The sequence below is a fragment of the Stegostoma tigrinum genome, chromosome 8, assembly GCF_030684315.1.
Source record: "Stegostoma tigrinum isolate sSteTig4 chromosome 8, sSteTig4.hap1, whole genome shotgun sequence".
NCBI lineage: Eukaryota > Metazoa > Chordata > Chondrichthyes > Orectolobiformes > Stegostomatidae > Stegostoma > Stegostoma tigrinum.
In genome coordinates this window covers 86294003-86309518 of record NC_081361.1, presented here as the reverse complement: position 1 = coordinate 86309518, position 15516 = coordinate 86294003, and the positions used below count along the sequence as shown (strand labels likewise).

The following is a 15516-nucleotide window of genomic DNA, read 5'->3' as shown; positions in this document are numbered from 1 at the left end:
TCAGAAGTGGAGATGTTCTTGATTATTGCACAATGTTCAATATCACTTGTTGCCCCATTGCCTGTCCAGCATCTGCAAAGTATAAAGCAAGGGTAGCTGACGCATGTGAACACCACAACTTGTAAGCTCCCCTTCAAGTTGCACAACATCCTGATTTGGAGCTATATCGCCATTCCTTCACCAGCGCTGGACCAAAATCCTGGAATTGCCTTCCTAACAGTACTGTGGCATCCCTGCTCCCAAAGACTATACTGATTTAAGAAGGCAGCTCCCCACCGTGTTCACCAAGACAAGTGAGGATAAACAATAGATAGCAGCACACAAATCCCATGAATGGATAAATCAAAAATTACACTAAACAATTGAGTTTACACTTGCTAGAAGTGACAAATATTCAAAAGCAGTTATTGCTCTCTGCAAACAAAAGGAATGTGTTCAAGGTTTGCATCTTGCCTGAGAATTTAGGAGGTACATGGGTTCCTGACTCATTCTCCATTGAATACTGCAGCCAATTGGAATTGATCTGCAAATTAATCAGTCCTTTTTTCTCCTATAATAAAAATTGTTGTGATCATTTGAAATTAGGCATTCTTGCATTTGTCCTGAGGAGTGGAAGATGAAAATCTTTGGCAACATTTCTCTCCTTTCAACAATATTCAAGAAACAGGGTTGCTCTTCTTAGAGTGAAGGTTTTAAAAGGGAAGATTTCATCATTGTGTCCTGCACGCAAAGAAATAGACCTAATCCCATGACTCTGTTCTGACAGTAGCTTTATAAACAGTGTGAAGGAGAACAGGGAAAGTAGCTTTAAGAAACAGCATGAGGGACAGCTTCATAGAAAATCCAAGGGAGAATGGGGTCAGCAAATTCTGCAACTGAATTTAGGGACCCAAGCAGAAAACAACCAGGACCTCAAAGTATCAGAGATAATGGGAACTGCAGTTGCTGGAGAATCCAAGATAACAAAGTGTGGGGCTGGATGAACACAGCAAGCTAAGCAGCATCTTAGGAGCACAAAAGCTGACGGTTTGGGCCTAGACCCTTCATCAGAAAAGCTTTTTCAGCCCTACACTTTGTTATCTAGGACCTCAAAGTAGTAGTCTCTAGAATACTTCCAAACTACACATGCATCACACTAAAATAGGAAAACAAGGCAGATGCAGGAGTCACTGGAAAGATGGTATTGGGAGTGTTCTAAATTTCGAAGTGAAATGCTTATTTGAAGAGGCAGCACAGACATGGTGGGCTGAATTGCCTCCTTCTACACACTAATAATTGTGATTCTGCCAACCAAAACATTAATCATTTTAATAAACACAATGACATACATGACAATGTTTTGAATTATTATAATGAAGAATTTTGTTTCTACATCCATATCAACTTATCACACGAAGAAAACAGATATGACTGTTCCAATGTGGTGAAGAGCATCCAGTAACTTTCCAGAGAGATTATTCTGTTTTCCTCCCACAAGAATGGATCCATCTAAAGGGAAGTTGAATAATCACATGAAGAAAGGAATAGAGGCATGCTGACATAATTAGATAAGGAGAGATAGGAGAAGTCTAAAGTGGAGAGTAAACTCCGGCATGGATTATTGGAGATGATGGCCTGTTTCTGTGCTGTAGGAACTATGTAATTCTTTTTGGCTTGTTGCTTTTTTTCCTTAAGCAAATTTCACTTGCACAATGCCTTAGTATTAGATATTAGACTTAAATGAAGAAGCATTTGAAAGGTTTAGTTGGTCGCCTTCAATGGGGCCGTCTTAGGTACAAGTGCCGAAACCTTGGAGATAAAAGAGGAATTAAAGAAAAAGTAGTAGCAACGCCTAAGTGTCAATAAAACATTAGAAATAAGATAATTACAACGTTGTTAAAAGATTGTCACTACAGTCTGGTAAAGAATTTCAAATAGCAACAGCTCAGCATGTGGTCTGACCCCCTCCCACACCAATCCAACAACCGCTCCACTCCACTCCAGCGTTAAGTCTGCTCCGCACCAGCACTCAGCTGCACCAAGGTAAGTTGCATTGCACCAGTGCTCGCTTCCCCTTGTGCTGCCCTGGGACTGCTAAAAACAGAAAAAATGAAAAAGAGCAGGCGGAGCAAAGGAGCTCTGGGCGGAATACTGTACTCGGCCGCCATCTTGCTGGAAGTATAAAAGGCAAATTTGCAATGGTGAATCCATTGCCGATTGCTGGAAAAACCCTTCTAGTTCACTACGGTCCTTTAGAGAAGAAAACTGCCATCCTTACCTGGTATGGTCTAAATGTGACTTCAAACCCACAGCAATGTGGTTGACTCTAAACTGCCCTCTGGGCAATAAATGCTGCTTCGCCAGCAACACACTCATCCCGTTAATGAATAAAGGAAAATCAAAGCAAGATGCCGACAAAGTTGTCAAAGGATTGGGAGAATTTCAGCCTTCTGCAAAGGAGGATCAAGAATAGGACTGAGAAAGGGAATATTGAAAGAAGTGGCTCTAATAATAGTAGATGCGTTGATGTCATCTTTCAAAACTCTAGACTTTGGAAAGATCCTTGAAAACTGGAATATGGCAAATACAATTTCACAATTTAAGAAACAAATAACAAACAGGGAACAACAGATCTCTTGGCCTAACATTAGTAATAGGGAGAAAGGGTATGTTAACAAGACTCTCTGAAAAATACCAGAATTTGCAGTCAACATGGACTTATGTAAGGGAACCATGTTTCATAAACATGTGGGGAGCTTTCTGAGTATGTAGTAGATGAGGGGAAATTAGTGGATGTCACAGATTTTGGTTTTCAGAAGGTTTTTGATTAGATCCTACAAATAGGTAAGCAAAATTACAGCACAGAGAATTGAGAGGGGGTTGGAAAATGGTGGGGAACGTTTCACATGGATTGAGAACTAGCTAACTCAGAGAAAACAGAGTAGGAGTTTGAGTCATTTTCAGGTTGGCAAGTTGTGACTAATGGGAGTGCCACAACAAGCTTAAGCTATTTACTATCTTTAATAATGATTTCCAAGTTCATAGGTGACTCAAAACTTGGTGAAAGTAAGAACTGTGAGGAGGATGCAAATAAGGGGATTTGGAAAGGCTACATGAGTCAGAAAATAATTTAGCAAATGAAGTACGATGTGAAGACAGGTTTGAGGTTATTCATTTTGGTAGGTAAAGCTAACTTAGCATGTTTTCCAAACAGTGAAAGGCCTGTTGGATCTTGGATGTTCTTGCTCTAGAGTCGCTGAATGTTAACATGCAGGCAATTAAGGTATATGAAATACAAAGCCTTTTTGACAAGAGGATTTGAATGTAAGAATAACGATGTTTTTCTGTAATTATATAGTGTCTTGGCAAAATGACATTTAGAGTGTTACGTGCAGTTCTGGGTTGCCTTCCCTAAGATATGATGATATTAGGAGCAAAGTCCTGGCATGAACAGATTGGCTGACTGGGAGAAGGCAGAGAGTGGGGACAAATGGTCTTTTTCAGAATGTATTCAAGTGAAGTTCTGCAAGGATCAGTGTTGGGCCACAGTTACTTACAAAACACATTAGCGATCTGGATGAAGAAACTGAAGGCATCGGTGCTAAGTTTTCTGATTACACAAAGGTGACAGGTCGTGTTCAGAAGGATTTGCACAGGCTAGTAGAGTCAGCAAAGAAGTGGCTGATGAAACACAATGTGGGCAAGTGTGAGGCAATGCACAGGAGGAATAGAGTGCAGACTAGTTTCTAAATGGAGAAACACAAAAAGGATTTAGGAGTCCTAGTTCAGGACTCTCTTCAGGTTAACATGCAGGTCCAGTTGGCAGTTAGGAAGACAAATGCAATGTCAGCATTCATATCGAGGGCGAGAGTACAAGGGCAGAGATATACTGCTGAGTCTGTGTAATGCTCTGGTTACACTGCATTTGGAATATTGTGAACAGTTTAGGGCCCCATATCTAAGGAAGGTTATGCTGGCATTGGAGGAGTTTCAGAGTAGATCGACAAGAATAATCCCAGAAATGAAGGGCTTGTACGTGAGTAGCAGTTGAGGACTTTGAGAAATGTTAAATAGATAGGCTCATATACTCTGGAATTTAAAGAATGAGAGATAATCTCATTCAAAAATACATACTATCCCTACAGGGATTGACAGAGTGGATGCAGGAAGGATGCCTCCCCTGGCTGGAGGCTCTAGAACAATACCAGGATAAGCAACAAGCCAATTAGGACAGAGATGAGGAGGCATTCATTCACTCAGAGGGTGTCAAATCTTTGGAACTCTCTGCCAGAGAGGACTGTGGAAGTTCTGTTCCTAATTATTTTGAAAACTGAGATCAATAGATTTCTACATACTAAAAACATCAGGGGTAATGCAGAGAAATAATGTTAAGCTGCTAGTTATGAGTATTTTCAGCAGCTTGTGTTTTACTTCCCAATTACTAGCATCCACACTAACTTGTTTTTAAACCTAACGATTTTACTCCTTTGTTTATACAGTAATACTAAATTAAGAAGATTAGCTAGGTACACAAAAGACAAATTTAAACAGTGCAACAAATCATCCTCAGATATTTTGAAATTATTATTTGCTCTTGCAAGTGCCATTTTGTACTGAAAATTGCAACAAAAACAATTAATTTGAAGGATGAGTAAATGCTTATCTTAAAATATAGAACTGTGTGTCAAAACATCATTTTGTCTTTTAGTTTAAGATTCTGTTACTTCATCAATGAGAAACCAAGGTAAATAATGAGGAACAATATTATCCCTTTAAAATCATGAAAAGTTTATTTGTGATCTTGTTATAATTTAAAGTTAAAAGAGAAACACTGAGTGTTTATACAAGCATTCTCATTAGTGAAGTGAAAAAGCTAGTGTTAACAACTGCCAAGCAGAGCTAACGCACATTTACCAAGAATATGTTGAGGAGATTCCTTCACCTCTGCATAACAGTTTCTTTATAGTGTTTTTGCCTTTCCTTGAATGGTATTTACTAAGGTAACCAGCACATGACCATGTTGAATTTCCCAAATTTTTTTCAAGTGGCCTGTTGTTACAATGAAAGAAATGCAATGCATTCCCAATTAACATTTAAAAGGTATTTATATTAAAGCTTAACTACATTTCTCCATCATAACAAAGTAACACAAAATTAGATATTGCTGTAACACATACCACAGATACATTACTATTTGTTATCAAACACCTCAAATGAAAACACAAATTAAAAGGGCAAAATCATATAAAGATCTATAAACAGAAATCTTAGCATCTGATTTTATTTTATACTTTTAAAAGTATCTTCCTGTAAGATACAAGTTTTTGTGCTGGGATCCAAGCAAGTCCATGAGCTGTTTTCTTTTTAAAAATATGTTCCAATTGCACATATTCTTTGCACTGTGATGCCCAATTAAAACCATCAGCTGACATATTACTGACCAAAATGTGCCTTGAAGGCACTAATGCATTTAGTTAATCTTCCGTTAAGACCATCATGTTTATGACAGAAACGAATCAAGTAAAATTTGTTCTCATTAGCATAAAATACAATATTGCACAAGATGATGCATCTTTTTATAGGCAACCAATGTCCCAAGGGTTTTCAATTCCTCTGACTGAAGTATCAAGCAAAAAGGAAAAAAAATTCTCCCATTCTAAATAAATTAGAAAGTGTGCATTTCAAGTTTTAAGAAAGGAGATACTGTATATAATACTGCCAACATCTTATCTCCTGTCTGTTTCACACGCTCTTTTCCATACTAGCGTGTGGTGACAACAATTATATTTGAAAGGTTTGGCAAAGGTTAAGGCAGACAAAAGAACAGGTAATGTGACCACGCACCCTCCCCCCAAAAAGATCCATAATGAAATTCAGTACATCATTGCCAGCATTTCAATGGCAGATGCCTATATAATTCCTCACTTTAGTCCTTTATTTTTATCAGCAGGCCAGACTGAAAGCTGCATTCAAGTCTGAATGATTGGATCTCACCTGGTCTTTGACATGAACCAGAAAGCCTGTGTTTATAATGATGGTCACACGGTCGTGGAGAACGATTCTACCTGTTTCTGACTCACTGTGCAGACGTTTTGGTTACTAATCTGGTTATCGAGACCAGGGTCTATTGTTCCATCCTCATTATCACTGTCAGTACTGTCCTCACTGTCCTTATCATTAGTTTCCGTTTGTGCATTTCTGCTGAGGTGGTGAAAATGGTGAGGAACACCCCGCAGATCACGAACCCTCATGGAATCAGTAATTAGATCTTCATCAGAGGAGTGGAATGAATCATCATCTGCTATGTGGTTCACAATATGGATCCTATCAAAAGTGTGTGGGCCTGAGAAGCCCCTCTGTCCTTTTAGGCACATGATCTGTTGAAACAGAAAATCATTGTTATTTTGCTACAATCTTGAACATTTACTATTTGTAGTATTTAAAAAATAAAATCTGGAACAGATCTACAACTCATCCACTAAAGTATGCTTTAGCCAGCAGTCAATTTCCTCAGACAAAGTTTCCTCCCTACTCCAACATTCAATGTTCTGGACACTGACCAAGTAATGCAATCAGTGATTCTATTCTGAGTGCTTCAGTCAAATGCAAATAAACCATACCTCTGATTTAACTGACTGACACATTGGATTAAAAAGAGCTTCAAAATCCAGTGGCCCTTCCCTTATGTGGTAAATATGTGTACACATTATATACGTGACGACCAAAGCTTGCTTTTACTATCAGCAATATCAGCCTATCAAAATGAAAGAAAAAGCCCACCTTCAGAGATGTTTAAAGAACCCAGTTCAGAAGTGCTACAGATACAGGGGTATCATCTCGGGAACAGCCTCTTCATCTGAACTGAGTAAATCAAAAATTATTATTGGCTCCCTCTCAACCTGCCACCCCACATTTCCAGTTTTGTTCCTTTTCTCAATTGATCCGTACTTACTTCTGAAATAATTATTCTTCTATCATTAACAACTCCAGTCTTACAACAAACAATATTGAATTGTCCGATGAAAACAATAAAATGATTGGTTAGATGGAATAAAAGCATAGACCTACAGCAGGAATTTTCAGAACAAATGCACACAAAATTTCACAATTTGTTCAGTAACCGATCTAGTTATTACAAAATATAAAGATCTTAGTTCAACAAGAAAATATTAGAAGGGGAAGAATGAGCAGTAAATTCAACCTCCAGGCAGGATTAATAGGGATTTATTTGGAAAAAAGAAGAAATATAATATATTAGTTTAACTCAGCATATGAAATGCATGGAAACTCAAACGTGCCAGGATAACCAAAGAAATATAAACATAGGAATGGTGTTAGTTCTGTTTTTAGCCTTTACAAAGTACGCATGCTACAACGTTTGGTTATTGTAACCAGTTGTCCAAAAAAAAATCCATAAGGGATATGTATACAACCATTTTGAATCTGCACAAATAATTAAAAACACTGTGATGAAAATGACTGTATTGTTCTAAGTGGAAATCTTACTCATACAAATAAATGCGGTATGAATTGTACCAGTTAGAATGGCCTGGGACATACACAGTCAATTACTCACCTGAAGGAGACTGCCCCAGTCCGTTATGCATGTGGTGGAAGGAGGGAGTAAAAAGACAGCAATTTAGAAGAGATGACACTATCCACACCACAGCATTAAAGATTCAAAATGGGTGAATTTCAAGCTCTCAATAAGAGCTAATATTAATAAATAAGGCATGTGGATTTTTTATTCAAATTCCTCCTCTCCATGCTTGGAGGTGTTGATTTTTTTGCTGGGAAATGATTCAATGGGCACTGGCAGGAGTGTGGGTGATATTTTGACAGCTTGATCAAGCTTACTTTTAATTCACATAGTTTCATTAGCAGGCCGTTTGACTGATACTTGATGTTGTTCAAACTTTCTCTGCTTAGCCCTTCTTTTTAGGAAACAGTGCAACCCGTTGGAATATCCTTTCATAGACAGAACTCAAGGTGACCATTTTCTACATGGGCCGATATGGTTTGCTGACATATTACTCATTCATCAGGTCCATCCTTCCTGAATTTGGAGCCAATCTCATAGGAAGAGCACAAAAGTTCCCTTCCAGCAGGAATTATTGGAAAAGTTGGCAATGCCAAATTGTTCTTACTGGCTAAGGACACCCAGCGTCATTTAGAGAATGAAAATACATTTCTCAAGCACTGTAGCTACACAGCATCCTGATAAATTCTGATTTGTGCAGAAAATGAGATTTTACTTGTCAACACGTTTCCAAATTTACATGTACCAGAATCTGTTTGGTCATTTACTTGCTACAGAACAGTACAGCACTTATCACTTTAAAAATACCCATCATCATCTTAAATGGATAGGAGGTGCCTCATTATTTTCCAGCTGCTAGTATTAATAAAGGCTGATTTAAAATACTGGTCCAAGTTATATTTCAAGCTCTAGTGAAGGAAAATGGAACATTTTCACTTTTACACATGCGCAGAATTAATGCTTAATGCTACCAGAAAGCCAATACTTCTGTTTAAAACAAAGTTTAAATTATTCTTTATGATCCAGCTAGTTCCTTGGAGCACAAAATGTGACTTCCACTCACAGTAATTACTTTACAGTTTACAGCTAAAGTGGTGTGGTACTGGTTTACTAGATAACAAAGTGTGAAGCTGGATGAACACAGCAGGCCAAGCAGCATCTCAGGGGCACAAAAGCTTTTGTGCTCCTGAGATGCTGCTTGGCCTGCTGTGTTCATCCAGCTTCACACTTTGTTATCTTGGATTCTCCAGCATCTGCAGTTCCCATCACCTCTGGTACTGGCTTACTAATGTCATAGGATTATAATACCACTGGAGGTCTTTCAGTCCAGTGGATCCATGCTGGTTGCCTGGGCAGCAATCTAATCAGTACCAATCAACTGCTTTACCTAAGTTTATTTTCCTCAAAGGGGCATCTATTTTCCTTTTAAGATTATTCATGGTCTCTGCTTCCACCACCCTGTTGGTTAATATTACTCTGTGCCTGAATAGCAGTTTATGTTAAGTCTGCATTTTTTTCCTCAACAACATAACAAATCCTAAGGTTAATAAAATTCAAAACTTGGAAGCTCTGCTAGATGGGCATAGGTAAATTTGTATTGGAGATGGTTGCAACTGCATTGGACACCATGTACAAATCAATAAATACAAGATATGAATGTGGAAATAGAAATATATTGTTAAAAGGAGCAGTGTAGCTGAGGAGCGTAATATTAACTTTGTGCTTATTTTCATCGAGATGCGTGGTAGCTTACAAATGAGAGACAAACCTGGAGTTAATTTTGAGCAGGAGTTTTACAAGTAATGGACAATGCAAGGCTGAGAATGGCACCAAGAATGTGTTCTTTTGATGTTAATTTTCATCTTAGTTGTGTGGTCTTGGGGTAGGTAGCAGGTCAGCATGCAGGAAGAGACACAGGGCTACTGTTTCAGGTCCCCGAAGCTAGGTATGTCATTTGTTAGCTTGGTGGTTGGGGTCAGGGGGGTAGGGGAGAAATGGGTGTGTGAAAGCAAGACAGGGATGGGGGGTGGTGTTAGATGTCCAGGCAAGGGCTTGTTGCATTCCAGGTTTTTTCTGGGGGTGGGGGGGGATGGCTTTGGCGCTATGGCCATTGATGCAAAGGGCTTTTCAACTAAGGGTGCTGAGGATGCAAGGAGTCTGGGGGAGTGGTAGGGAGGAGTCAATAGTTATGCAGGACTTAGGCTAAGTATTTAATTATCTAACTTTTTGTGCTCAAGTAATAACTGTGGCTGAACCCTGTGAATTAAAAGGAGATTTTGAAGGTTCCAGCTCCAGGGAATTGTCCGTCAGACTCTTAATTGCTCAAATTCTACACTGTGAAAATAACTAAGTGGTTATTAGATAATCTGGGCAGTACATCGCCAAGACTTTCTTCAGTTTTATACATGACAACAGGCTAATTGGTCTACCAGACAGCTTGTGCACGATTAAATCATGCTCATCTCAAGGGCTATTCACAGTGAAATACAACAAGGAAGTGTCCAACTTACTCTTAAAAATGTGATCTACGCGGTTGCAAAAAAATACAGGTTCCTTGCCTTGACAGCAATAGGTCAAGTATACACGGACTCTGGTTCAGGGTGATTGTTAGCCTGCCGTCACTTAAGATTGGAAGATGGTTACAGCCATAAACAGGGATCGCATCTCAGTGGTCATAGGTCCATGAACATACTCTGGCTAAATCAGGATGCATAAAATTTTGTATTATAAAGAATTGTTAGGTAGTATTCTTAGTATAGTTGAAAAAAAGATTCTGTCAAAATTTTTCCATCTAGTGCTCATGAAGACAAATATTGAGAATTTAGATCTTCTACCTTAATATAATCTCCCTAATTAATACTTGCTGTTCTCTCTTTAACTCATTCCTAACCAATGTTCAAATTTTATCTATAGATGCTAATTTAAGCTTGTGCGGTACCTTTGTAGTTTTAAACTTCAAGATTTGTGGTAACCTAGGTACACTCTGTATTGCAATTCTGAAATGGCAACATATGAGGTTGTTTCCACAATAATGTCGAGACAATTTGATCATCAGATTCTATCCCAACTGGTGCCTGTCACATGCTAAGGTATTTTTGTACGTGCTCCTTTGTTTTTTTATCGATGACTGATGCAAGAATAAATTTATCGAGGTTTATTTTATTACCTTGCTCGAAAATGGGTGGCACATTGGCTGGTTCACAATCCACTGGAATCCCTTCATGATGGTGGTTAGTACTTCACAGATTTCAATGTCTGTCCCATTGGGGATACAGGGGATTTAGCATGTTCTTGCACTCTTTAAGCCTGCCTATTATTGCAAGTATCACCAGACCAACAGTTTAGTCATAGAACCTCCTATATTGGTTGGTTTGCTTCTTGAGTGTTTCCAGGAAATAATCATCCACTACTTTGTAACGAGTAGTCAGATTTTGCCTGAAACATTAATACGTCCTCTGTCAACATACGCTGCCAGAAAGAAGAGCGTTTTTAGCACTTTCTGGTTTTAATTATTTGTGTTAACTTCTTTTGTTAATCTCCAGTTCATAGACATGTTCATCCTTAATGGGCCTCATTTTTTTTCGATAACTCTCTTGCTTGATAATACTGCAACCAATGTTTTTTCTATTATTTGGTCTCAACAGTCAAGTTAATTTCAAATTCCTACTCTGTCCATCTGAGTCTTTCGTACATCTATTTCCGCAGCTCCTTGTGCTTTCTTTCTAGTGGTTTTCATCTCCCTTCTACCTACCTACTTAAGTATTTTCCTATTATTAATTCAGGAGAAAAATTTAGAGACAACATCTCAGAGGTTTGAGCTGAAAGAATTGCTGTGATAGCATTAGATTAGAAAGATAAAATTGAGGATGAGTAGGAAGAACGGATTGGATGAACATTCAGATCTCCGGACGTTTATGGGATGGATGGCAGCTACAGCATTTAGTAGAATTTAAAAAGATTTTAAAATTGAGGAATTGCCAACCAGGAGCCAGTGAACATCAGAAAGCCCAGAGGTGATAGGCATGTGACATCTAGTGAACTGGGGCATTCTCTTACAATGATCCGCAAAACTTACCACTTTGATTATGCTTTACTTCATCCATCCTGATAGGTCCTTCTGTGATACAGTACTTCCATTAATATTAGCCCTGTTTATCACCTTGGGATGTTTCACCATGCTAAATTTACCATTTAAGTGGAAATAGCTTTTTGTGTTTGCTCATGGCATGTGGGTGTTGCTGGCTAGGTCAGCATTTACTGGCTGCCCCTAACTAACCAAGTTAAGTGTCAACCACATTGCTGTGGGTCTGGAATCACATGTAAGCCAGACCAAGTAAGGATTGCACACTTCCTCCCCATTAATCTGTTTAAGATTTTTTTTTAAACTCTGCATTAGCTTTTCTTTTGATGCAAATATCCTACATAGTGAGAAGAATTTCCTTAAGTGAAGCTTGTCTAAGTACTAACTAATAATGCCCAGTCCATTAATTATTCTCCTCATTACATAAGACTGGCCCTTTCTGAGTTGCAAAGTTGAGCACTGATATGTTGTGTTGATTTATCATGCCAAATGCAATTATTTTATGGTTGTCATCATTCAGAGGTGATAAAATATGCTTGTTCTGCCTAATGCAGTGAATGAGAATACAACCATGTACACAAATAATTAGTTCAGATTCTAGACCATCTGGAATTTTTCAGTTTACACTAAACTGGTTGAAGTTCTCATACTTCAGCAACTTTCTGCTTAAACATACCTTCGTCACTTCAAAGAATAGCTTGCGGTTATCTTTTAGACTTATGGAAGTTGAGAAATTCCCTTCATTCCTTTCACATTACATATACACAACCTGGCTATCTCCAAAATACCCATGCTACACGAGGGATGGTTTACTACATTTCACTTGATATTAAAATTCTGCCGCTGCAAGTTTTAAAATTTTTATTACATTAAAAATACATACGCAAATCTTATTTAAATATTTTTCACATGCAAACCACCCATATTAATCAATAAAGCCTGGTTTTCACAATATTCCTTCCTAAAAACGTGAACTTTGATATGAATATTTGGTGTTGTTCACTCATTCTCCCTGCTGCTTGTTTATTTGCACAAGGAAATGAGTACCGATCCACAACACTGTCCATTACTCAACAATGCCCTCAAAAAGGAGAACAAATTCAGTCCTGGAATTACTGCTACAGCAGCTTACTCAATCAAGGTGATGCAAGTGGTCTTTGACAGCACTACCGAGTAAAACATGTACAACAATAGCCTGTTCACCAATGAATTGATTAGGTTCTGAGAGACCACACTGTTCCAGATCTCCTTACAACCCCGGTTCAAACATGGTATTTAAAAAAAAGTGGACTTCAGACTTAGGCTGACCAGTAACAACTGGACCATTTATATAAATAGTACAGCTGCAGAGACTGGGAATTTGCATGTGGTGACGGGGATTCAGGATAATCGCTGCAAATTCCCGAGAGACGCACCATTCTGACAATGAACTATATTGCTGCTTCCTTTGTAATAGTACTCTGGTGTACCTACAACACAAAAACAGTAATGCTCCAAGACAGCTGTTCACAGAAGGTCCCATCAAAATAGCAAACATAGGTAAGTTTGGCACAGCATTTTGTAGATGATTTACACTGTTGCTTATACGAGTATTTGGTGAGGTAAACCTTATTAAAATCCACTGTCTAGAACTTATCCTAGCTCCTCGGAATCCACAGAAAATTATCTCTGCAGCTACGAATTGAGATGTCTACAATCGTCTAAATTTCCTTTCCTTTGCTTGACACCCTTACCAATTTTAAAAATATACTGTCCCAGGTTTTTCACTTCAATTTGAACATAATTCCTTAAATTTTTTTTCAACACCTCCATGCTACCTGTTCTCATACATTTGGTTCCTTTGTAAACTGCAATTTCTGACTTCTTCCCCTTTTTTTTCCCCCCCAAAAGAAACAATGTGGGTCCATCCAACAAACTAACTCTGAATTGTTCCTATGACATGTCTCCTTGGCAGCAGTAACTTCTTACTTACTAGTTAACAAAGTGTGTAGCTGGATGAACACAGCAGGCCAAGCAGCATCTCAGGAGCACAAAAGCTGACGTTTTGGGCCTAGACTCTTCATCAGAGATACAATTTTACAATCACTGATACAAGTTTAACCTCACTGCGAAGCCTCTTCCAGGGATGCCTAACCTGAAGAAGTTACCCTCCTCCCTTTTGTGCTCCTGAGATGCTGCTTGGCCTGCTGTGTTCATCCAGCTTCCCACTTTGTTATCTTGGATTCTCCAGCATCTGCAGTTCCCATTATCACTGATACATTCTTACTTAGTAGTGCTTTGTTGTCTTGTTTTTGATGTTGTCCTGATCACAGCTATTAGGATCTGCATTTGTCTAGACCCACGTTTCAAAGCAGGTTATCATGTACTTCCTACCCTTGAGCTTCCTTTTTATCTGCGAGGCCATCTTCTAAAATGTTACCTTCAGACAACGTGGAAGTGAGTGTGAGTGTGTGAGCGTGTGTCCCAGCCACTGAATCTTAATCTTGATATGCTTCAGTTCAAGCATTGCAATGCTTCCACACATCATGCATATATATTTGGTTAGAAATAAAAAAAAACAACTGCAGATGCTGGGATCCAAGGTAGACAAACAAACAGGAGGCTGGATGAACAGTGCAGGCCTGGCAGTATCTGGAACAAAAGGAGGAGTCAACATTTTGGGAATTACCCTTCTTTAGGACTGGATGTGGGGATAAGGGGAACAGCAGATAAAAGGTTGGAGGGGGAGGCTGGGTGGAAGTGGAATGGTGGTGATAAGTGGACACTCCTAGTAGATGACAGGGATGGTCAGAGGATGGAATGTAAGGGAAGAGGGGGTGCTGGAAGGGGAGCCGGGGGACTGGTGGGAAGGTTATTTGAAATTGGAGAACTCCATGTTGATTCTACCAGGCTGCAGGATGCCCAGGCAGAAGACGAGATGGCGTTCCTCAGATTTGCATTCCGAGTTGCTACTGGAGGAGGCGGACATGCCGGGGGCAGGGGGAATTGAAAGTATGGTGACCAGGAGGTTAGGTTGGCCATTACAGGCCAGGTGAAAGTGCTCAGAGAAATGGTCACCTAGTCTACATTTGATCTCGTTAATGTAGAGAAGATCAAATTGGGAGCACCGGATGCAATAGGCTAACTTGGAGGAGATACGGGTGGAACTCTGTCTGTTTAGGGCTCTAGAGGTGAGGGAGGTGGTGTGTGGGCCGGTGTAGCATCTTTTATGGTTACAGGGGAAGGTAATGGGCAGTATTTGGAGTGGTTGGTTGGGAGTGTGGTGCGAACTAAGGAGTGCGAAGGGAATGGTCTATGCGAAAGGCAAAGAGGGGTTGGGAGTGGAAGATGTTCTGGGTCATGGGGTCTAACTGGAGTTGGCAGAAGTATTTGAGGATGTGGAGGCTGGTGGGCTGGACAGTGAGGACAAGGGGGACCTGACCTTTGTTTTGTTTGGGGGTGGGAAGGTGGTGATGGTTAAGGGCTGTGGAGTGGGGAATGGAGGTGGTGCTGCGGAGGGCTACCTGGATGACACAGCAGGGAAGAGTGCTGCTGGAAAAAGGCAGCCAAATGGGATGCTTGCAAGTGGAACATCTCCTCATCAGAGCAGATGTGACTGAGACACAGGAATTGAGAAAACAGGATGGAGGTTTTGCAGGATACAGGGTGAGAGGTGGTGTAGTCGAGGTAGCTATGGGAGTCTGCGGTTTACTGTAAATGTCGGTCCATAAACTGTCACCAGAAATAGAAATGGAGAGGTCAAGAAAGAAGGAGGTGGTGTCTAAGATAGACCAAGCGAATGGGAGAGCAGGGTCGTTGTTGTTAGTGAAGTTGATAATCTGCTCCAGTTCAGTGTGGGTGCAGGATGCAGCATCGACGTAACGGCAGAAGAGTTGGGGAACAGAACCGGTGTATGTACTGAAGAGGGACTGTTCGA

At 39.7% G+C, this 15516-nt stretch overlaps 1 protein-coding gene across 7 annotated transcripts in view; it reads right to left on the bottom strand.

Annotated features, from left to right (window-relative positions):
- Positions 1-4752: 4752 nt before the first annotated feature.
- Positions 4753-15516, bottom strand: part of evi5a (ecotropic viral integration site 5a) — a 250125-nt gene continuing 239361 nt past the window's right edge. For all 7 annotated transcript variants that reach the window (XM_048539047.2, XM_048539050.2, XM_048539051.2 and 4 more), the window contains one exon: positions 4753-6356. In XM_048539047.2, the coding sequence (XP_048395004.2) occupies positions 6018-6356 (339 nt within the window). In that variant the 3' untranslated portion in view covers positions 4753-6017. The remainder of the gene's footprint in view (positions 6357-15516) is intronic.